The 25329-nt window shown below is 42.5% G+C and overlaps 1 protein-coding gene across 2 annotated transcripts in view; it reads right to left on the bottom strand.

The window, feature by feature from the left end:
- Positions 1–20455, bottom strand: part of rnf220a (ring finger protein 220a) — a 186785-nt gene extending 166330 nt beyond the window's left edge. Inside the window, exons 1-3 of one of the 2 annotated variants that reach the window (XM_032565517.1) lie at positions 19884–20455; positions 6148–6235; positions 2801–3864 (exon numbers count right to left, since the gene is read on the bottom strand). In XM_032565517.1, coding sequence (XP_032421408.1) covers positions 2801–3455 — 655 coding nt within the window. In that variant the 5' untranslated portion in view covers positions 3456–3864; positions 6148–6235; positions 19884–20455. The remainder of the gene's footprint in view (positions 1–2800; positions 3865–6147; positions 6236–19883) is intronic. The other variant, XM_032565518.1, reaches the window with a different exon arrangement.
- Between the last annotated feature and the right edge of the window lie 4874 nt (positions 20456–25329).

Genomic DNA, 25329 nt, shown 5'->3' with positions numbered 1-25329 from the left:
GAACAGTCAAAGTCCAGATTAAAATCTTTGGCAAGACTTGAAAATTGACTGACGCTCTCAATCCAGTCAGACTGACCTTGAACTATTAGAATGGGCAAAAATCTTAGTCTGAATATGTGCAAAAATGACAGAAAACATATCCAGAAAAACCTGCAGCTACTGAAGATATTCATGCTTAGCATTGGCTGCACAATGCAAACACAGGGACCGCTTTTTAGATTTTCATTTGTAGAAAGAAACGAAAACAACCCTTGTCCTCCATTTTCCTATTATGCACCATTTGCTGTTGGTCTAGCATATTACAACCCAATAAAGTACTTGATAAAGTTTGTGGTTGCGACATGACAAAATATTTAAATGTTCAATGAGTACAAACTTTTTAACATGTCCATACGTAGAGCACAGTACGTAGTTGCTACTGTCCATGTGCTGCTCAAACACTCAAACAAATCCGACGTAATCAACAGCGAAACCTGGAACTATTTTTGCTTCCCGTTGGTTTATGGCGTCCATAAAGCCACATGTAATTAATTTTCACGTGGACGAGAGATATCTGCACTTTATTAGCAATTGTAAATTAAATCCAAAGATTACAAATTATATCAGCGCTGAAAAGTTATCTCGAGATACCTCCGCACACCGGGACAATACGTTCCCTGTTATCTTCGACGTCTTTGCCGCACTACAACGTGTCCGTGAGATTTCTCAATAAAACGTGTTTTGTGAAGTTGAGAAGAAAAAAAAAATGCTAATAACCCCCAAAGTAGTGAAATGGTGCAAACATTGACATGATATTTTAAACTGCTTGTGTACCTTCTATATAAAGACTCAAAAGACGTTACTGCTCTGTGACCACAGTCAGTAATGATACTTTATGATCCCAAGCATAATAAAGTTCCTAATCAGTATGGCAGTCCAAAATAGGTTACTGTGTGAAGCTGCCAGCTAGCTACGTGAGTGTGTAGGGGTGTGCACACAGGCGTGTGTGTGTGTGTGTGTGTGTGTGTGTGTGAAACAGCAAAAGCATTACCCTCATGGGAATGTCCCAAAGAGTTGTTTGTTCGTTACGGCTCCTCTGGATAGCCAAGCTCAGTGAAGGAGAACCCATAACGCTGTGCTGTAAGCAGCTCCTCCACACCCTGAAATGTCTTTAAAGCCTACGGCTGAGGTGGAAGCTGCTTTTGCTAACTGTTAACCTGGCTAGGTACAGATTCGAAAAATATCTAAAGACATTCCACTTGACTTGACTGTCCCTGGTGCTTGATCTTGTCTCTTTAAATCACACCCATGTACGTAATCTTTAGCCACCCTCCCACCGCCGCTGGGTCTCGTTTTCTTTCATTTCCCGCCTCAACTTTTCTTCCTTCATTCCTCTTTCTCACCCTCTCCCGTCTCTCCTGCGATGGTCTTTTTTCTTTTTTTATCGGATCAGTCTCAGGTCATCGTCTCTGTCTCTCATCTGTTCCATCATGGACGAATCACCCACTCACAAATCCAAAGACGTGAGAGAGAGAGAGAGAGAGAGAGTGAGAAGATGGAAGATGTATTGATAAGAAAACAGGCGGAAAGTCTGTTACAGCTTTTAATCTGGAATGCAGAAAAATACGGACCGCCCTAATTAGACGGCGCGAGCCCGGATCTCCGTCTGCACATCTCCCAATTTGCCACCAGGATCCGACGCAGCTTGTTGACATGTGTAGGAGATGTCGCCGGTCATGCTAAAAAGCTGTTTGTGTCTCTGCTAGAGTGTTTGTGTGTTTGTGCCTGGAGCTTTGACAACCCCGCGGCCACACACACACACACACACGCAAACGCAGCCTGCCAAGTGTAAGGGTGTGTGGGTAAATCTTTTGGCAATGTGGCTGCCAGTGCAAAGCGATGATGAATGCTGATGGCAAAGAGCACGGCCAGTCTCTGAACCCGTCACACACACACACACACAGATATGCGCACACACAATGATCAGATCCCCAGTGCGTGAGGGCCAAATGGCATCGTTCCACTGGTAAATGCTAATGAGACCAGTGAAGCTTGTGGACTTGTGAAAGGATACCAAGAGCCAGGAGAGATGATGACAAGAGAACATAGATGGAATTGTTCATTGGTGTAAGACAACTCTGTGAGTTTCCTCACAAAATGTAGCAACTTTGTTTTTCGCTTTACATTGTTAAAGTTGTTCTTATGAGAAAGCAATGCAGGAAAGTGTCTGTCTTTATCTTAGGCTGACCAAATCTCTAAATCCGTCAAATGATTGAGGAAAATATCATTAGAAATATGACATGTGAAATCCTTCAATTGTGTGATGGACAAAACTGGTAGAAAACACGGCTCCATACACTGCTCCAAATTCCCCAAATCAAATTTTTAGTGAATAGACATAAAATATGCCGTTATCTGAAATTGTGGTTGATAAATGAGATATTGAAACTAGGACCACATAAAGATGCCTACTGATGTGTAAATGTGGTTAAAGGGTGATTGGGGGATTGGTCAAATGGGCTAACCAAACCTGTCTTCCAAGGTCTTTATGGAGGGACGTTTGGGTTGAAAAAGTGACATTTTCAATGCATTTTTAAGGCTAAACAAAGAAAATAAATAAACAGAGCTAAAGGACACACAATGATCAGATTCCCATAAATGACCATAAAACGATGTCCATGCATGTTGGGAGTTTGAAGAACAGCTGGTTTAAGAGTGGTAATGCTAGCATTTACCAAAGAAAACTATTTCCTTTGTAAGCTGTGCAGAAAGTGCAATCACACTCAATACAGGGTTATGGGAAACGTAACTCAGTACTCACAGCGTTCAATGCGGTCCTCTGGGCTGGAGGAAGTCTCTCGGTCTGACAGGAGGCCGGACACGGCGAAGATCTTTTTTCCGCTGTCCTCAACTGCTTTCAAGGCGCTACTGGGCGAGCCTCCCTGAGGGATCTGGGTGCCGCCAAAGTCATACTCTTTCCCCTCGGCATCAGAGTAACGCAGGTGGGGTGAAGCTTCCGCATCCAGGCAGCCCTTGAGGCGCTTTGCCGGGGTGAACGCAGATTGATAACCGCCCGGTGCCCCATCCCGATCTTCCGGAGGCGAGGCAAAAGGCCTGAAGGCGCCCACACCGCTGTGGTTCAGCATGCTGATGGGCGAGCAGTCCAGGTTGGGCGGGGCGAACTGATGATGAAGGTGGAGGAGGGACGGAGGAAAGTCCCTGTTGGGAAATCCTGGAGGGACCGCTCCTTGGCGGTGATACATTGACGCAAAGGTGTACGAACCATTGTTGAATGGCAAATGGACATCCTTTTCGACAGAGACCGGGACACCAAAGGGGCGAGGCTGCTGGCACGGAATCGAGGCATCACGGGAAGCTTCAGCAGTAGAGGCCAACACCATGAGGGCTGGAGAAGCAAGAGGGTTTGGCAGATAGGAGGAGCTCTCCATCTTGAAGGCTGCCCGGTGGAGGTCCATGTCTGGGCGGTTGAAGGACGTTGTAAGGATTTTAGGAGGAGGAGGAAAAGATTCCTCCTTAGGGAAGCTAAAGACAATACTCAGTAGCCCTTGCAATGAGTCTGAGAGGAATCAGGAGATTAAGATGTTGACTGAAATGATTTCGTCTTTGGAGAAAGTCTCTCAAGAAACTCAAATCATCTACTGTTTCAGCAACCAAATTCACAAGGGGATGATTTGGCTCAGACCATTCAGGTAAATGCCACTGCCACTGGACCAGTCAGTTTTGGAGGTTGTCTTCCGGACCAAGAGCAGGTAAAATCTTCCCTCGCTTGCAGATGCTGGATGTGATGTTGAAGTCAAATGGTCCAAAAAAGGAGGATATCTGTGGATTGTCAAAGCTGGTTCCTCATCTTCTGGCAGTCAGCATCTGAGAAGATTAAGAAAAACAAAATTTGGTCAAATTAAAAAGAAATCAAAATGCTTTTGCACCTTCACACGTTTAGATGCAAAAAATGGGTACCCAACTACCTAAAGTCCTTTGCTTTTCGATATGTATTCCAAATAACAAGAACCCAGACACACTCTTGTCCTAATGCTATTCCTCAAAGAGGCATTAAGCATTTTCAGCAGACAGACTGATGTCTGTAAGCAGAGAAAATAAAAAGACCACCCGGGGATAAAAAAAAAAAAGTGTCCTCAAGTTGACACCGTTGATCCGATTGCACAAATCCTTCCTTTTTGAAAAAGATGGCGTACAAACATTTCAAAACCCCACTTTCACTTTCTTCTTTTACAAAAAAAAACTTTTCCAAACCCTTCTCACATCACCTCTTTCTCTACGTTTTTTTTCTCCACATCTCATCTCTTTCAAGTCGTTCTCATCTTGTCCTCACAGCACTCCTTATCCGATCGTCTCCTCCTCCTCTTCATTTTCCTTCCATCCTCATCACCTCTTCTCATCTTTCCACCACTATCTATTCTCCCTCATTCCTCGATGTCAGATCTTGGGTTTAAGCAGCTTATACCAACCATCTCCCAGGATTTTATTGGACCAGAACCACTTGTCTTAAGATAAGGGGACACACACACACACACATCTGATAAGAGCCTGTGTGACTCAATGTTCAGCTCAACAGCTGACTCAGTGGGGCGAACGTAGCCCCTCACTCTTGCGGGCTGTGTCGTCCTATCTCTCCATCTAACCACTATTAATTCCCCCAATTTTTGCTATCTGTGCCCCCTTTCTTTTTGCATCTTTCCTGTCAATCTCTTCTCCTCTCATCCCTACATCTGTCCCTGATGTCTCCACCTCAGCCTCGTCTTTCTCCCCCGGGTGACTCAGATGGGCGATATCATATCGGCCTCTCCATCTGCCGTCCACCAGTCAGAGGAAATCTGACTGAGTGAATAAATTAGCCGTACTTGACCTCACGACCCCCCCTAACCCTCCCGCATAAAGCATCCGAAGCAAGAGACCAGAATTTTCTCTCCCGGGGATTAGATTGTCGGAGGGCACGGTCGGTTGGAGGAACGCAGAGAGGAAGCCGATGAAATGCAAAATAGCATCTTAGAGATGTTTATCTTCATAGGGCAATTTAAAGGTGACTGGCTTGTTAAAAGTCCAATATGTTACATTTAAAATGGGTAAAGATATCTCTGTCATACATGTGCGAGGAGATACTTTTTTTTTTTTTTTTGCGTAAAATGCAGATGATTTTCTTAAGTCTTCTTAAATGACAGGTCACAAATGTATTAGTTAAACTGTTACAAGCAATGCCTAAAATAGATTTTATTACAAAGGTCAAAAATTAAAAAAATTAAAAAATAACTTTTTTTTAAAGTCAGATTTGTTGCACAAAACAATGTGAACCTGCTGTCAGCATGTTGCATCATCTGTGAATCAAGTAAGTCATTATTACTATTATTATTATTATTATTATTATTATTATGAGCCCCTAACATGGAGATCATTTACTTAAGCTTGACAACTTGTAGACTCAATATTTGAGACTCTTATTAAAACAGGAAGCCGTTCTTCAGCCGCCTTGTTGTGTTGATTGAACAAACTAAAAGGAACTTGTAGTTTTGTGCATTGATGCATCTTGGATACATTATGTGCTAAGAAAGAATTTACTACTGAACTTCAGCAATGTAGTCTTTTTTTAAAGCATCAAAGGTTCTGATTAGAACAAGTTTAGTAGTGGAAGAAAGAAGAAAATGTCACTTTTTCTTGTGTGTGATTTTTGGATCACGCTCCATGTCCAAGTGTGACACTTTGAATCTGAAGTATAAAAGGAAGAAGTAGTTATTGAGTTGTTGCCATGTCGATTTGACAGCGTTAGTAATTCAAGCCATTTGCCTGGCATCATTGCAGTTATATTTAAGAAAAAATAAACAGTGAAAGTAATAGGCGAGACAAAAACGGCGCATCAACAATGTGAGGATATTCCTAACCAATGGCAGCTAAAAGACTAAATCTGCTTCATAGCTTCTATTCAACAAAATGCCACATTTCACGGTTTATTATTGAGTCTACAATACGTTGGTTCATTTCTATTTTACAGTTTCAAAGTAGAAAAATATATCAACAAGTCGAATTGGACAAGATAGAGTCTTAGTTTTCATCAAATTTAATCTTTGTCTCATGTCATAGATGTAGCTGTCATAACCCTGGTAATGTATGCTTGTCTAAACACACAGCAAACTTTACCTCACACAGCATCGAGTGGTGCAGTGAGCTGCTCTGGTTGAGCTTCAAAGCTTCACCGACTACCATCCAGCATCAAAGGAAGAACTCCCTGGGAAATGAAAGAAGAAGAAGAAACGTCTTTTATAGCTATCAGCTGTCCAAAACAGTCAATTTTCAAATCAATTTTCAAATCTGATCTGGGACTTGGCATTCTCCTGTACCTCCCACACAAATACACACACCCACACGGAAAACAATGCTGCAGCGGAGAAGGGAGGGGGGGCTGGGGTCGTGGTGGGAATCCGTGCTCCGGGGAAGAGAGGAGGAGATGGTGAGATGTTTTACATTACCACAAGTGTACAGTGGACGCGTGTGGAGTGAGAACAGCTTACGATAACACACCTCTGGTCTGGAACGATGCCACGGAGTCACATTACACATCTCTCATCCTAATTCACCAGCAACATCAATGCACTTGTTATTTTCCTCTCTATTGTTGGTCACGCCGAAAGTAGCACCTTCCATCTTTAATCCTAGTAAAATTTCTTTCTTTGAACCACTCTTCTGTTACTTTCCTGTCCAGTTTATTTGCTCTCTTTTACCGTTTCTCAACTGGCTCTTCACTCTGTTCCCTCCGCGTGTCGGTACATGCGTTCCCTTGAACAACCTTTAGAAAAAGAGGCTATCTGAGGTGTTAATATACATGGGGGGGCAACACGCTGATGAGCACAGAGATATTCCAATTTTATCATCATTACCCCCAACAAGCCAAGGGGTTGGCGATTCAAGGGGCCACTAAGTGAAGGAGCCAATCCAATAAGAGGAGAACGGATGTTTCCTCACAGGCCGCAACGCGCAAGGAGAGAAAGGGGAGGTGGAATCTAAAGGATGGGCGAGGGGAGAAGACAGAGACGAAGTGAGGAAACAAGAGAAGAATAAAAGATGGAGTTAAAGGTAGTCTCGTGATGTTTTGTTTTTTTTCCACCAATCAATGTACAGTGACAATAAAAACACAGATAGGGAAAGAGAAATGGATTTCCACATCAGGATTTCAGGATGTCCAGAGTGTTTTAGAAAGTGCAAATGAAGATACAAGTGTAAAGTCTGCTTTGTTTATATTTGTGCTGATGACACAAAGAACTAAGTACCGAGGTAACCAGCTGGCGTTTGCTAACACACTTGGGCGACTTTCAGTGGATTCTCAGCATGCAAATAAAAACAAGTTGATTGACAAAGTCAAAGGAAGCGCCATCAGCTGCAAATTCATGGAATCCTTTTTTTAGTTTGTTTGATTTGTAGGGTAGACTTCATCTTGATTAGACAATAATTAAAAACTCTACAATTTAGCCCAGTGTATTTTAAGCCTGGCGGGCCACCAGGCTTTACTTGTGCCCCCACCAGGCTAAGCATTGCTTATTTATTTAAGTCTTTTTTTAAATGTTTGCATTTTTTTAAGACTTTATAGTCAGTGTACAGGTGTTCATCTTCAAATATTTCAACAACACACAATTATCAAGTGATATTTTCAAATTTCCTGTCAACTTTAAACATTTTGTAGCTCAAAAAACACGACAAACTGTTGGATGAATGACTGCCCTAGCACCCAACCGCCGGGTTGGGTGCTAGTTTTCTGGGGGAAACCTTGATGACATATTGCTCTGCAATGCATTGTTACCGTAACAGATTGCATAGAAAAGTCATGAGTCAGAAATGTATCTTTAAGGCAATAAAGTGGGGAAAACAATGATGTGATCAGAGCTGTGTAATCAGAGCTAAAGGCTACAAATATTGTCTCTATGATCCAAAACGGCTGCCCTGTGTCTTGGTGGTACACTGACCATGACCCCGACCCAACCTTACATCTAACCCCAAAAACAGCACTTCTTCTGATGAGCCCCATGCGTTGGGACCTATAAGAAGCAGAGGTTTCTCACAATGTAGCATTTTTTGGTAAAATGGGAGTTATAATGTGAGAAATGTTAAAACACACATACGGGACATATTACACGGATTAATTTGGCCATGTATACCCTAAAACTTTTAACCGTTGATTATTATTTTCCTATCAGTAGAGTAGGTGTCAAACATTCCCTTATGTGTAATTTAAAGTGCAATCGGCCACACATGTAATATCTCCCTAATAGAAGTGTCAAACAGATGTTAATGGAGAGTGATGCGTGTTTCCTTCCCCCCCCAACCTTATTTCCAGGACAACAATCATAATTCCAGGCGACGTACACCTATGCATATCATCAATATACGAGTGCAATTACTTACCATGCAAACACGCCGAGCGTCGGCCGGATGCCACTTACAATCCCATTTACCACCGCGCGAGACCGCCCACGCATTGTGTGACACCGGGCCGCGCGCGCGTTTCGTAATAGGAAATGTCACGAGGGAACATTTACCACGGTGTCATTATTTGATTACAGTGTGCAGGAATGATACAGTTGTCAGCGCGATATTAAACACAGAGAAGCAAGAGACAGGGGCTTTTTCACGTCAAATTTGCACTTTAAGTGACAACGTGGCGCAAGTCCGACGAAATTGCAGTGTCAAAAACAATGTGCTTTAGCATCGACGCCGGGGGGAGAGCTTCGGCCTTCAAATACGAGTTACCGGAAGGACGAGGATTCTGTGAAAAAAATTTGGGGTTTTTTTGCTGTTTTGTTTTTTAAATCATAGAATGTTATTTGATTGTAAGACAAAACAGGTGTGAAATTTAAAGGGCACTGAGGATCAACACTTCAAGGCAAACAGAATAAAATGTACTTTCATTCATCTCTCAGATAATGCAACACTCTTCCTTTTCGTCAAACTCTTCTGAGTGTAGATAAAAATATCCTTTCTGTCAACTGTTGTCGAAATAGCTTTCTTTTCTTTTTTTTTCTTTTTTCTTAGCAGCACTGCCTTGAGTGTCTACTCTAACTGATGCATTTTATGGCAACACCAAGACGAAACATGTCATGTCAAGTTTTCCAGAGTGTCTGCTGAGTTTCGGAGAGGAACGAGGAGAGAGCATCCAATTTTTTTTGCCATAAAAACGTCTTGTCAGCTTTGACTGCTGCGTGTGTGTGTGTGTGGGTGTGTGTGTGTGTGGGGGTGTGTGTGTGTGTGTGGGGGGGTGGGTGTGTGTGTGTGTGGGAAAGTAAAGCAGCCGAAGAGCTGAGGGTTTTTCTTTTCTTTTAATGGAGATGGAGAGAAAAGCAGGCGGTCTTAAAAATAAATAAAAAAATACGTGGGCCAACCTAAATGTGAGTGTGAGTTAAGAGTGTTCACGATTCCAGCTCTCCGGGTATATTTAGAAAATGTTGACAAGCGTGAAAGTGCCACTCTTGTATTTTATTACAAGACAGGCCAAGCTATGTCAGTCCTCTTAACTGCCTGGTGAAGACACAAACAAACAAACAAAAAAAAAGAAATATGAGAGTTTTAGAGCTAAAAACATTGTCACAAAGATCAGGCCTCAAATGTAGAAATCATAAAAACAGAAGCAACCGAAACCAACTGCTCTTAATACGAAGCAAACGAAATTAGTTCCTTGCTGGTTTGTCTTTAAGCCCGACCAAAATTTTTGGCTTATTTTTTAAAAGTAAACTCCTTTTGAATGTCAAAGGTAAGCTGAGCGAGGCAATTGTTCGATACAGGAAGGCGATTTCAAAACGAGCTCAAGTCTATCACTCTATCTGCGCGAATGATTAGCGGGAAGTGGCAACATTTTAGAGCCCTTGGCGGTCTTCAAAGGACTGGAAGTCTCAGCAAATTCACCTCGACATGAGACAAAGAAACTGCGAAGAAAGAAACCAAGCTACATCGAGACTCTACGGGCCTCTAAAGTTTGCCCGTTGAAACATAAGGTTCATGACAGCACATTTTACAAAAAAGACCAAGCAAGGGAAAAGTGTATTCTCTATATAAAGAATAGAATATGGGTGAAGTTGTATGGATGGACCCCACAGCTACTGGAACAACGTTGTTTGGACAGGATGAGACCAAAGTAGAGAAAGATGGCAATTAAGCACAACATAAAGTTTGCTAAGGATCTGGTGTTTGTGAGGATTTGGTCTGGTTTTGAAGACATACCATGTTAGCACCTTGTAGCTATTAAGAATGCAGCCATCTCTCTCTGCAGCGCCATACAAAAGGACCAAACCTGAGCTTCACTGAACAGCAGAAGAGCTGGCAAACTGAAGCAACTTGAGAAAGAAAATTGGTCAAATTTCCTGCACACAGATGCGAAAAGTTTATAAAATCACCAAGGAGCCTGTTCTGCTAAAGTTGGTTTGATGAGAATAGAATCCTGGTGTCCTGGTGTTTACTTCATTTAAAGATTTTTTATGAATAGCGTTTTGATTTCTGCTAGATCTTTGCTCTGTAAACGATAAAAAGTTTACAATCTGTAGACCAGGACTGAAAACACGCTTTCATACCCGAAAGACAAAGACGCCACTCGTATTTAAAACCCCTGAAAGATTCAAAACGTTTTGCCGTCATGACGCAAGCACAAGCAAGGGGATGGTCAAAGTAAACTGCCTGCGTGTTTTTGCGTCTGGGGCCTTTATTTATTTTTTTTCTCCTTTTTTTTTTTTTTTTTTTTTTAGCAAAATGGAAACGTCCTGACCTGCAGACAGGTCCGTTCTGTATTCCAGACGGTCTGCGATGTTTGTGCCTGTGCGAGAGAGAGAGAGAGAGCGTGTGTGTTTGCTGATGTCCGAAGCAACAGTCGATACTATTGAAATCTACTCATTCATGTCTGGCCATGAGGCGAAGCTCAAATGTCCTTGTGAATAAGAATCACAGCCATTTGTCTCTCCGCTCTCTTCCTTTTCCTTTCGCATGTCCTTGTCTTAACTTTCAGCTATTAGAAGGAAGAGAAAAAAAAAACACAATATCGTCTCGGAATGCCTTTCAAATATCTAATCTCGCGTTTCCTTTCTCTGTGTTTTCTCCCCTCTCGTCCCTCTCCGATATGAAATCCATAAGCGTGTTATTCGTCGACAGCTGCTGCGCCACAACAACCGAGACAAATATCGCCGGAAGATTTGATAAGAGGCAAACAAACACAACACAGAGAGGCGGACGATGACGCTCGGGGAATATTCTGGAGCAAAAAAATAAAAAAATACAAATCAATAATGATCGGATAAGCTTGGATTCAGTTCACTGGAACACGTTTGGTGGGGATGTTTTATTTAAGCAGGCCGCCTTTTTTTTTTATTGATGGATTTTATCGAATGCTTCCGCAAAGAACAAAAAAAAAAAAAAAAAAAGATTCACTGCTTAAGTTTCGCTTTGACTTCAGAGACAAAGTCGAGGCCAGCAGAGGAGAAATCGCTTTGAGAAAAAGAACACAAAACAAAACAACCCCGACGTGTGATGGGGATTTTTGCACTTTATTTATTTATTCTTTTTTTTTAGTAGGACTAGGAAGGCTCGCTTGAGCAGGGCCAGCTAATTCCTGGTTCCAGACAGGGCTTAGCTGTTCCATTGCTCATAAATGCCTACCTTCAAAGTGTATTTCTGGCCCACTGGTAAACCAGATCTATTCCTTTTGTTATGCTTTCAGTTGGCTCCCAGGCACCAATATTAAGTAGCTTTTTTTCCCTTTTTCTTTTTTATTTGTCTCCTGTGAAGTGCAACATTAGAGCTGACCTGAAGTTAAACAGGGCCCAAGGCAGATTAAGACTCGGGGCCCCATTTCCAGTTAGCTCGTTATCCACCACTAAGCAGGAGGTGTGTGAGACGACACATGGCGCTGGTTTCATCAGAACAAGACAATACTTTGGTAATGTTTTGGGAAAACTCTGGATTTTTAAAAAAAGTTTTGGTTTGTTTTTTTTAAAATCTGTTGGTAAATTTCCAAAAACTTACACAGTGTGATCAGTGCCAGTGTCCAGGGTTCACCTATCTATTATTATTGTTATCGACTAATTCTATGGTGGGTTTGATACCAAAACATAAATACATATACAGAATTTTTTTGTATCCGAATCCCTCGTTATGTCTCGGCGTGGGATGGGACGAGACGCGTTCCCGCCACTAATGAGTTTGTTGCATGGTCTGTGTCATTTCAGCCATTAACATTTTCGCCTTATCCGTTTGCGACACACACGCCTTACCCTGAGCTCTCATGAGCTCCCCGTCCCACTCACCCCAGACCAGCAGGGGGCCCCCTAGGCAACTGGATGTACCGCTTATCCTTTGGCCCGGCTCTCTGCAGCACGTTTCAGCTTATGTGTTTAGCATGCTACGTAGAGAATTGCAGACTTTCTCAATCTTCATGGAACATGGGCAGGTTTGTAGAATTCTAACCCCATCTAAAATCTACTTTAAATCGATTAATATTGCCTCATACATACCAGTAGGTAAAGATTTGGCTGACAGGGATACCAAGATTTTGATCTTCTTTGTCAGAGTGTGACTGGGTGTGTGTGCGCGTGCGTGAGTGTGTGTGTGGTAGCATCTGCCCTTGCATGAGTCTTTATTACTGTGCTGGGTTGTACAACAGCAGTCTCTAATCTAGCCGGCTGGCAGGCAGGCGGCAGGCCGGCCAGTCATTACAGCAAGCTGCATGCAAGTCAATTAGATGAAGTTTAACAAGAAAAAACTGCTGCCAGGTTAAAAAAAAAACAAAAAAAAACTGTTTTCACTCACTGATTTCTGCTGTGGTAATCCTCTTTTGTATAGTTTATGACGGCGATTTAAAACAGAGGAAAACTTATTGTGCTTTTTGGTGTGGGTGTCCCGTCCTGGCAGGAAAGGCAGCAGTGGGTCTGGCTTGCCATTCAATGTTGGTGGCCTTCAGAGATGGCCCAACAACAACATCTGTAGAAGCCGTTTTGAAAATCAGAAAGCGATTACCAGGACAAGAAGGTGGAAATAAAAGCGAAACAAAGGGATGATATCGATCAAAGGACTTGGATGCCGACTTGGAATTTTTTTGGGGGGCCCGATTTTGCGAGGGTCTATCGTGAGCGTCAGCCGGAGTGCGCGCGGACAGGCAGACGTGCGACGGGATGTGTTCCTGCAGGTACGCGTGTCCATTTACACGCTGATCAGCCTGCCCCACTCCCCTCACCCCACACACACCCACACTCCCCTTCCATATCAGCCTCGCTTCCTGCCCGCATGACTTACACAGAGAACGATTATAACCAGGCAGATAGCGCCTGTGTGCAATCGATGAGAGCAAATGCACCAACAGTGTCTTCTGGGGAGGTGTGTAGAAGGATGGGTGGGTGGGTGGGTTGGTGATGGGGAGTGGGGTGGGCACATATTAGCTTATTTTCCAAGCAGGGAGCTTGTGATCCGGTCAAGCAATGCAGCTGACAAATGGGGGAAGAAACCTGAGAGAGACGTTATGCGAGGAAGGAGGGGCCGGTTTGGGCCCTAGAAGAATGGTGAGACGCACCGGAGACGGAGACACGGAGCAATATAGGGAATAGAAAGTATCTGACATCCGACACAACTCCCCCCATTAGGCTAATTCTTTGACTTTCTCTTGTTGCCAATAGCGTCTCCAAGTGATATTTCCCTCTGTAACGGCATTACGAGAGGGCTGCCTTCTCCAATGCAATCAAACCATTAAGCACAGCACAGCATCCTCCTCTATGGAGTGATTTCCTTCCAATAGAAAATGACTGGATGGGAGCTACTCCACTTTCCTGTCATCAATAACAGAAATAAGTGTGTCTGTATGCATATTTGCAGGGGGAGAGGGAGAAAACTCGGCTCTACAGAAGGGAATTTTGTCGGATGATGCCATTAGCAATGGAGACAGATGTATTTTTTCGAAGATATGGCAAGGAAATGACGTTGGGACTGATTTATGAAGGCTCCAGAGGGGAATGAAGGGGCAAAAACAAGGTATAAGTGACAGATATTAAACAGCGGCACGCCTTGGGGGACACAAACAAATCGGCAAATAGCAACCAAAAAAAAAAACAACAACAGAAAGACGCTGCGAATCTTTGAACAGGTAATCAGGAGATGGAAGCCGGTATTTGGTGGTACGTCACAGCCAGATCTCAGCAGTGGCTTAATGGGGTGATAATCAATGGGCCCCAAACATTCATGACTGGATGTTTTCCAAGCATAATTTCTGTGGGGTTTGATTTCTGTTGGATTGTCATGAATGACAAAAAAGTTAAACTATTCGATGAGGGCCATGTCAGTGATGCCGGATGTCATGGCAACAAGCTTTAAGTCCTTCCCTTTGGTTTTTGGTGATTCACCGTAAGCACACCAGTGAATCCAGTGTATTTGGAATCTTGTTAGATTCCAAATACCCCAAGTTTGAGGGTATTTGGAATCTAAGAAGCTTTTTAGAAAGAGCAAATGTAAAGATTCTTTTGAAAAAAAAAACAAAAACAAAACAAGTCTACTTTGACGTGGGAAAGCATAAATATAGTTAAAATTGATTTGTGCCTAATTACGAACGGTTTCTAATTTGCACGAGGGCAAGAAAGTCGTGTTGATAAGGCACCAAAAGTGGCTCCAGCCCCGCAGGCCCACATCCTCCCAAATCTGGCTCTCGGTTGAACACAAACGCAACGACAGAATTTCAGGATTTTCACATAGGCATGTCGCCGAGGCAAAACTTGACATTCAGGTCAAACCCCTGCTCAGAGTTTTCTGAAGAGCGTTTTAAGTTCTCAAATTCAGCAAGCCGGAGCCCTTAATGTCCATCACTATGTCATTCAGGCATGATTTTTAAAAGCGAGGCTGGGCAAGATTTCAAAACATTAAAAAAAAATAAAATAAAATAAAAAAAACAACTGATTCAAGTTTGTTTTTTATCCTCCTCCTCTCCAACATGCTTGCATTAATAGAAAAAAAAAATCTGCACATAGAAATGATCAGTCAATTTAAAAGGGGTGGCCTTTGCACCACCTTCCCTTCCACCCCGTGATCATGTCCACCCCCAGTGGTCGCCCTGTTGCCAAATGCTAAACTCAAATTAATAAACACCATTATCCGTGTAAGACTTTCGGCCTGAGGAGGCAGTGGGGTGGGTGGCCAGTAAATTAAAGAGATGGCCATTCCCCAGCCTCCATCAGAGGCGCCACGGTCTGCAGCAGCAGAAATAGGAATCTCACTTAGTCACACCGGAACAAAATTCTATCCGAAAAAATAAATAAATAAATAAATAAAAAGCTGAAGCATAATAATGTCAATGAAAAATGTCAAATCCAAGCTTTCCAAAAATAAAAGTTCAAACACGGAACATTAGACGGATCCATTAAAAAAAAAAAAAAAAAAAAGTTCTTACAACACAATCTGAGCAGCGGACAGGCTGCAATTTTCAATGCCTCAATAATAATAATAATAATAATAATAACAATAAAGGAATCACGCCTTTCTTGTCTTTGATAAGACCGACAGCGCTACAGTGATTTTGCCTCCGGCCGCGCATCTAATCATGATCATTATGGCGTGAACGAGATAACAATGATGGCAAAGTTTTTGGAGATGCAAAACGCGTCCGGCGCACTTTTCTTCTTTCTTTTTTTTTTCTCCTCCCCCCCTTTTCCTCTCTGCTGGTGTCAAAACACGTGTTATTTACCGGCGACGCGTTCGTTTCAATTACCGCACCGCGTGCCGAACAAGGGCTCTTATTAGCACAACAAAATAACGCAAAAGTGAAGGGGGAGGGAGGGGAGGACGGTGTGTGGTCTCGAGAAGCAGAGAAGGAGTTGGTTGTGCTTTTAATGAAGAATTAGGATTTAGTACATATTGATAGGACTTAATAGACTGAAGGGGGTCATCAAAGCAGTCGCGACTGAGCGGCTCGTGGGTAATTTACTATCAGTGTCATCTTATGGGACGTAGAAGGGGGGGAGGGGGGGTTAATCCGTGCGTCATGACGCATTAATATTTCCACATAAAAGATCAAAAAACACACTTTATGCATGAGCTAGTTGTTTTTATTTGATGAATCCCTAGGAGGTTTTGCGGCTTTTAAACACCGCCACTGGCATCGGGTTAGAAAACGAACTCGTCATTAAAAAAAATAAATAATCATTATTAATTATAAACTGGAGAAATAAACAGAGGCGGTTCAGGTGTGGCACTGAGGTCGTTTCAAACAAACTCGCGTGTCCGGATTTCTTTTTTTTCCTCACTGACTGAATCGCGGTGGATGTTGCCGTGGAAGCGAAAGCCAACTTATTCACCTGGCAATTAGAGACGCGGAGAGAGAGATTAGTTTTTGTTTCTTTTGTTTTGTTTTTGTTTTGTTTTTTTCTTCTTGGCACCCAAATTCAAAGACGCTTCCCCTCCTTCGCGCACGTCGATCCTGCGGCAGAGCGGCGTGAAATGGACATTCATTTTAGTTCGCTCGTCGCGGCGGCGAAGAGGGAGAGAGCGGGCGGAGGAGAGGAGATCAATGGGGAGCAATAACAGCTGACTGCGGGGTGAGAGCGGGGGAGGGAGAGGCTGCTGCTGCTGCTGCTGCTGGAGGAGCAAAACGCTGACAGATAAATCCTCTTCTGCTCTACTTTTCCTCGAACATCGACACTTTCGTTCCTCTCTCTGTTTTTTTTCTTTCCTCGCTCTTATAGATGATACTTTTGGGACGAGAAAGATGGTAAACAAACAAACAAACAAACAAAAAACAAGTTCAGGCCTAAAAAGAAAGAAGAATCTTTAAATAAAAAGCGACACATGAGCACCGGATTTTAAAACTCTGTCGCAATAAATAAATAAATAGTAACATTAAAAAAACTAAATAGTATCTTTTTTTGTTCTTCTTTTAAAAAAAAAAAATCTAACAACTGGCTAAGGTTCTAAGTAATAACGCCGAAAGTTGCAAAATACGATCGGATGTATTGATTTAATTAGAAACGAGGTGAGAAACATTGCGTCTTCAAAACAGTTCCACTCACGCAATAAATAAGCGAGCTGCGACCTGAAATAATAATAATAGTAATAATAATAATAATAATAATAATAATAATAATAATAATAATAATAATAATAATAACACTTTTTAAAAGATAAGAAAAAACTGCATTTAGATAAGTAACCACAACTTTGAAATATATATATCAATCCAGGCCTAATTAAAAATGGCATTTAATTTAAACCTTCCGTAAAATAATAAACAGAAGAGAGCATCTAAAATAAGAGTCCTTCAATATTTTATTATTATTATTATTATTATTATTTATTTTTTAAATGATTGTTATTATTATTAGACAAGACTTTAATGTTGAAAAAACCTTAATGAATTGACAGAAAATAACTGTTTAGAAACCTAAACGATCAATAAATAATATATATACAATATATAATATATATATCTACATAATTAAGGCTTTTAAAAAATCTTTATTAAAAAAAATGATTTTTTTTTTTTTATATAAATTTGTTTCATAGAAACAATATGTAGGTCCGTGTTTCAAGAGCGGAAAACACGACTCGCAGCTGTTTCGTGAATTTATTTCTTGCAATATATTCTTATTAATATCGACTAATTAGAACATAACTCCAGATTGAGTGAATGACTGTCAGGCGTGTCACTCTGTTATAACTCATGATTTATCGGCACGGCGGTAACTGCTTCCTGCGACACCGTCTCGTTTTGCACTTTAAAGACAATTAATCTAATATGTTCAGCAGGTAAATTGCAACAAAACAAAACAAAAAAGAAGAAGAAGCTTTTGCTGGTCGTTTAAAGCTAGAGCTGACTGATCTGATCGATAAAAAATCAATCGGAACGACTTCCTCGTGGAGGAATGTGGTTAGAGCTCCGGACCCGGACTCGGAACGGAGTCTCCGAGTTCCTGTTTTTGGAGGAGCCGTAACTCAATCATCGGTGACCCGCCCCGGGCGCACCTTTGCTCTCCGTGAAGTGCCTGTAGTTTTTTTTTTTCTTTTTTTTTCTTACGCGCAGTTTATTGTTGGCACCAACTCGGGAAAATTGGTGCTAATAACTCCGCCGTACTTTCCGCGCGGCCTTCTAATTGTATCATTATTCTCTCCTCTTCCGAGCGCCGCGCGGCACTTCGCTGCTGATTGAAAGGGGGGCGCGTGCGCGTCCCCTTGTAACTTGTTGGCTTCCGTTCTGCCAACAAGTTACACAAAAATAAATAAATACATAAATAAATCTTGCGGTCCGGAACAAAATCATCTGGGGAAAACGTCAGGGAAAAGTCGGTACGATTTCATCTCGGATCTAAAATGTCACGAGAAGCGTTTAAAAAAAACAAACAAAAAAAAAGCTCACTCAAACTCCGTTTACTTCACTTTTATTTTTCAGACTCTTCGTCGTTCCTCTAAAATTACAGATAAACACAACCCTATTAAATTCTCCCATATGTTCCTTAATAGATACCTCAGACTCAAATGATGGGCGACACCGAGTCAGCAGCAGCTCTCAGTCCGTATTCGGGCTCTGTCTGCCCGAATGAAGCTGGAGGAATCCCGCCTTAGGGGTCTTCCAGAGGCTGCATTGGTCTCAGCTTATTTAGGAGAGGGTGGGGGGGCCGATGATGTAAATTATATTCTTAACAGGTGTTTCCCAACTGCTTCTTTTTTTTTTTTTACGCCCCCCCTCCTCTATTCCCCCTTTGCATGTGTGTGTATGTTTGGGTGCGTGCACGCGCCCACGTGCGCGCGCATCCTCAATGCAAGCCGTCTGTTTCTCTCCCCGAGACATTAACTTTAACAAGGTTTTCCACAAAAATGACCCATTTGCGAGGTAAAATGCACGTATCTGCCCCCCAATTTGTGCTAAAAAATCTCACATCACCCCCCCCTCCCCTCGCTCTCATTGCTTTGTTTTCTTAAAATAGTTTTTAATTATACGAAAAAGTAGGATTTGAATGAAAAACAAAACAAAAGGAAAGAACAGTTTTCAAGTGGGACTGAAACGCAAATCCTGTGATATAGAGCAGCAAGTTAAACGTCGGCTTACTTTATGCAACGCATCCAAATTTACCTCATTATGGTCTTTATTCAACCGCAGCTATAACTTGGTTAGTATATGGCTATTAACCCCACATGCGCTCCATATTATGACCTCTTTTAATACCCTAACGTAAACGTAACTGGAACATTCTGTTGGTTGTATGTTTAAAAAAAAAGAAAAGAAAAGAAGGATAAAGAGAGAGCTGCTGGGTTCGTGTTCTTGATCTCCAACTAAACATAGCTGGGAGCAGCAGGCCGGCGGGTGCTGATAAAAACTCCAGGAGAAAGTTTCTTTTTTTTTTTTTAATTTTTTTTAAATTCTGGTTCCATCAGTGTGAAAAGATCGGGAACATTGTCGGAAAGCCGAATCCTCGCCTACAAATCTGCGTTCAGTACTCATAAAAAAAAAATAAAAAAAGTTGAGAAAAGCATCAGCTGCGTTCTGTGGAGAGAGCTAATGCGCTTTAGTGACAGCAACGTGTGCGTAATGGCATCGACGCACGCACCGCAACAAATCAAGATGCCACTTTTCTCGTCTACGGGAACCCCGCGGCGCACACTGGACGCACGCGCCTGCACGCGCACGCAAATGAAGACGGTTATAAACAGATTTTAAACGCACGCGCGTGAAGTGTCCAAAACCCGTGCTGTGATTCTTTTTTTTTTTTTTTTTTAATAATAATTTTTCTTTTTTCTTTTGCGCAACAGTCGCGGAGAAAGTTCGAAACGCTTCCAAGGAAATCAGAGAGACGCGGCGAGCGCGACGGAAAGGAAAGGAGTGAAAGCGGAACGTGTTCTGCGCTTCAAAACCAAACAACAAACAACAGACAGGAGTTACTCACCTCTCCGTGGCGAGAATCCGCTTCTACTGAAGACGGCTGCTTGGTTTCCGGCGTTTTCTTCTTTCCCCCCTTCTTTCGTTTTTTTTTTTTCTTTCTTTTATTATCCTCTAAACAAACCGAAAACTTTTCTGCGGAGTTGGGAGTATCATCGGCGCGGCACCGGCCCTTTCTGGACGAATACGCAGCCGCAACCGAGAGATAACGTGGAGGCGAGCTGTTTTGTTTTTTTTTTTGTTGGAGAGGTGGGGTGGAGGGGAAAGAGCCAGAAAAAAGAAAAAAAAAAGAAAAAGAAAAAATAAGTAGTTAACACCTCCTCTTGTTTGTTAGTTTGCCACAGCGCAACCGGAGAGTAGGACGAGGGAGAGTAAGGGACTTAGAGCGAGAGAGAGAGGCTGACTTTCCACCACAGACACGCTGTAAAGTGGGCATCAATGGCACGATCGCGCACAGAGAGGGACGACCAGTGAGGAAAGGAGCGGCGGAGCCGGCGAGAGAGAGCGCTGGATCGCAGAAACGGTGGCAGGCAGTGGTGTGAGGGGAGGGTGGCGGTGCTGCTGCTGCTGCGGAGGAGGAGGAGGAGGAAGAGTGGGGAGGAGGGGAGTCACAGTGCTCAACAGCGACGTGTGTAAGGCTGGAGCTGAGCAGAGAGCGTGGGGGTGGATGAGGAGGGACGTGGGGGGGAGGGGAGGGAGGGAGGAGGGTGACCGGGGGTCCAGGGCGCACCGAGGTGCAGTGCTGCCGCGCAGCGCTCGGGTTGCTCAGTGCCGTACGGAGGCACAGAGAAGGAAAACCTCACAAAACAAAACATTTTTTTTTTATTTAAATCTAACAATCACCCGATTCTTTTTGTTTTTTCTCCTCGTCTCAACTGTTGTCCATAATGCAGACAAACCAGCGGCCTAAACCGAGCAAGAGCAAACTTTACGGATTAAAGCACTCATATGTGTAATAGATTAAACATGAGAATACATTTTGAATCAAATAATAATAAAAACATTTTGTGGACTGGGTTGTCCCCCCCCCCCCCCCCCCTGCTCCTTTGCTGTCTGGCGTTTCGTTCCCCTGGGTGATTTCCACTGCGCTTTGTGCGCAAAGTGAATGAATTATCCCCCCTTCCCACAACCTCCTCTCTCTTTCTCTTCCCTCCATCCTAGCTCCCCCCCCCCCCACCCCCCAGCCTCCACCCCCCGTTTTTCTCTTTCACTCGCTAGAGAGAGACGGCTATTTGCCATAAAGCCAATGAAGTCCAGCTCTTAACAAAAAGAAGTGGACTAGCAGACACTCTTAGAAAGTGGGTACTAGAGAGACTGAAGTTAGTGAGACAGAGGGAGAGAGTTCACTAAAGCCGGGCTGGGTGGCTGAGGGACGCGAGACTCACGGTGATAAAACACACTTGTCAGAATGTGTAGTTTCGTATTATGTCCAGATACTCAAATTCTAATTCTCCGTTTGCACATTGGATGCAACAATAAAGAAGTTTAGATGCATTATAATAATAACACTTTTTTTAAAAAAAAAGCCAAAATGAGGCTTTAACCAAGTTGTTTCATAATGATAATAATAATAAAAATAAATAATAATAATAATAATAATAATAATAATAATAATCCAATACCTAATTTGTCTTTCCTGATTTGTTGTTTCTCTCTTTATGGGAGTTAAATTAGAAGTACATCTCCCGGTTACCAGCTTCCTAAATCAAACCATGTTGACCAATGCTCTGAATACTAATAAAGAAGAACGTGTGCAGGGTTTAAAAGTTTATCTCACTTGAGAGAGAGAGAGAGAGAAAAAAATGCTTTTAAATGATCTGCTAAGGAAAACGCGAGTCTTAAACGACAGCAGCTCTCCTGTCCCCTCTCAGCTGCGTCCCCCTGCTGGCCACATGTGGAAGTGAACGTGTATCCACCTTGATCCTGGAGCTTCTCCTCCTCTCTGAACTGCTGAGTGTACTGGCCTTCGACTGCATAAATGAAGACTGTGTTCCAGAACTCTAATGCCTTTTGCGCGCAAAATCAATATTTAAAGGGATTCTTTAGGATTTTTTTTTTTTTTTTAAAATGTAATGCCTTTTTAAAAGGTGAGAAGCAGGTAAGATTCTGTCTACAGCGTATAATGCATCTGGCATCTTAATTTTATATGGATCCAGACAAGTTTGGCCTTCAGTGGGACAACAAACAGCCAGTATAAAAGGCCCCAAAACCAAAAGTGGACTTCTGCTGAGATAAAACAGCTCCAGATTTAAAAAATAAATAAAATAAAAAATGGCAGCACATTTACGCAACTGCTCTTTTATGAACCTTTAAACTGTCTTGATATTTGCATCGGAAGGTTATTTCTAGAGATACCGACAGCTACTTGCTTGGAAAACAGACCTTCTTGTGCATAACTTCAGAGAGACCGTAACATGTAAAGCATTTCGGGCCAGACTATGGCCATGAAATGGAAAAGTATTCAGGAGTAACATCATCAGCAGATGAATGTACAGGGCCAGAACGGCTTCCAACAACAATGTAGGGAGAGAATCTAACCTCGACAGTGAGAACGATTTCTTAACGTCCAACATGGGTTGAACTGCTGTAAGTTTGGCCCAAAGGTGGACACTTTTGTCTGCAATTTTAGACAATAAAAACAAGGAGTATATGAGCTAATTTCAAAGTCAATGACGGGCTTAACCTTTCTACATTGCTAGTTCACAACCCAAATGTTAAACATTCAAAGGTGTGTTATTTCCATCCACCAGTGCAGTACGGATATGTAGATGCATTGTCACGTTTACAACTATCCATTTAAGCTTTGAACGCAAGTATTTTAATGCACATTGATATCACTGTATAGTAATACCACAACTTCAAAAAAAAAAAAAGGAATGAATTTGCTTTGGAGCCGACTTTTAGCTTCAGTTTGAAGTTTCCTGTCATTTTTGTATGAATTATCAAACTTTATTGCACCTCTTGCAACAAACGTTACGTACTGGCAACAACACTGCCTTATGGCCAACAGTCCTATGCTTGGCCTTAACGTTGGAATCAGGTTGATTGCTCAGTGGGTTATCAGGATTTATATGAAAAGTTGTTAGCAAAAAAACAAATAAACAAAAAAAAAAGTGCAGATAAGACGGCTGAGCTCCTTTTCTCAAAACCCTCAAAGGTTCTGTAGCGTCCCTTGAAAGCCCTTTACCAACAAAATGAGCCTTCCTCTTCCAGCTCCTCCCCAGCATCTAAAAGTGCATCACGAACACATCGAGACTCTTCATCTACCACAACCAGCTCACTGCACACGGAGCCACGTTTAACTCAAACAGACTGGTATGTTTTCGAATGGAAGTAACTCTTTGATCCGGATTCCCGACTACGATATGTAACAATGGCGTGGGAAAAGCGAAAAGGGAACGTGAGTGCGTTTGGTTTGTGTGTGTGTGTGTGTGTGCGTGTGCTGGGTGGTCTCCTTGCACATGGAGGGGCAGCGGCAGCAGTAGCACTGCCATTAGTGGTGTGTTGTCTTGCTAATAGGCTCAGTTTGGAGTCAATGGGCTGCCTGAGGAAGAGGACCATCCATGTATTAGATCCTTCTCCATTCAAAGTCTAATGCCACCCTTTTAGTCCAGCCCCCTGATGTTTTTAAATGGTGCCTCTGTGTGTATTGACAAGGAAGCACTTTGATTGCACCTGTTTCACTCCAGAAGTCTCCACTCTGCTTCTTTTCCCCTTCTCTGTTAACCCAAAATATATTTTACCGTATTGAAGTGCCCACCCATATAATCCCATGGTCCTGTGACACGATGTAAGCGTCTGTTCAAAGAGTCGGGTCGACACGCGGGGCTGTTCGGATATTTCTTGGCGTCCATCTGAACTGAGTCACGTCTCGGTGTTATGAAATCCCTGACATCTGACACGAAGTGGCAGAGAGCTAATGAAAAGCCAAGCTGACAGTCGAGGGTCGGGAATGGCCTTTGGCGGCACACTCTCACCTCTGCCTTGACCAGGTTTGTCTGTAAATTGAATCCCACTTTGGGGAAGAAAAAAAAAAAGACCTCAAAAACAAAAGGACTTAAATGAAAACTACTGGAGAGGTTGTGATAAAATGGTCCAAACAACACCACCAAAAAAAAAGAGATGTGGAAAGAGTTGTTGGTAAAGTTGGTTTCAATAAAGCAATGTTTCATTCTCTTGAAAAGTGAGTTTACGCATGCATACTTGCATATTAGTAGGTGGCGACACTAGATGAAACTCAGGAATATTGTGCAATTTAAATTTCTGGACCCAAATAATAGGTTGCTCAACAACGCCAGCCTGGGAATTTCACCCAGGGAATATTACCTTCGTTTTAAGGCACACAGGTTCAGTTATGCATGAAATTGAGACATCTGAGACAGTTTCAAATTTACAAAAAGCTATTTACTAAATTCTTTTAAAATACGTTTTTTTTTTAAACCAGTTCTTTATGACAAAAAAAAACCCCACTAAGAAAAACAGAAGAAACTACAGTAGCTGAAGTTACCGGCAGAAGGGGCCACTATAGGGACGGCATCCACCAAACACAGCCAACAAAAACCCTTTAAAGCACCAGACGCAGTGAGACAACCCAAACTCAGGAATCACGGCACACAGAAGAGGAAGACACCGTCACCACACCACACCAGCACCGAGACCAGACCTCAATCCACACAAACGCACACACACTCGCAGAACAAGGAGGAAGAGGAGGAGAGGAGCACAGTGGCGTTTTACCACCAGGAAATCAGAGCAGCATGCACCACACTTTGCAATTTGTTGCCGTTTACCGTCAGAACCCATGGGATGCAAGCCGCACAGTGGGAGCACGAGGAAGACATGTGTCTCACTGGAAGCAGCGGCTTCTTATATACCACGCCCACTTTACCCAACCGGAACTTCTCACCTGGAAACTATGTGTAGAAATATGTATATTTCTATACCACTACACGTAGTTAATTATCTGTTGCTGCTAAAATGGCAAGATTAGATTGTGCTCCAAGCAAAGCTGTCAAATATTCTTCCCTAAATTGTAACAATTTCACATTGTTGCGTTGAAGACATGGAGTTTACCTTTATTTAATTGCAGGTGCCTTCATGCCTTCCATTGGCCATTGAGCTTGTTCAAAGGGAGCAAACATGCTTCTGGGTAGATTGGCATCGTTGTATGCACCAGCCTGAACCTGGGCTGGAGAAAGCACCACTAAAAAGAACAATATCATACATTAAACATTGGTATCGGCCTCCATTTGACTGCCCTCCTTCTGGGCCTTTTTGAAGGTGCGCTGTGGTAGCTTAGCAGCAGATCACATAAGTGATTTAGTTCTCACTAAAACCAGGAAGATAGAGCACATAACACCAGTTTTAAAGTCCCTACACTGGCTCCCTGTAGCTCAAAGAATAGACTTTAAAATACTGTTGTTAGTTTATAAATTACTGAACGGCTTAGCACC

The sequence above is a fragment of the Xiphophorus hellerii genome, chromosome 6 (genome assembly GCF_003331165.1).
Source record: "Xiphophorus hellerii strain 12219 chromosome 6, Xiphophorus_hellerii-4.1, whole genome shotgun sequence".
In the NCBI taxonomy this organism is placed as follows: Eukaryota; Metazoa; Chordata; class Actinopteri; order Cyprinodontiformes; family Poeciliidae; genus Xiphophorus; species Xiphophorus hellerii.
Note: the sequence above shows the minus strand (reverse complement) of the source record. Positions and strands in the feature narration are given on the sequence as shown.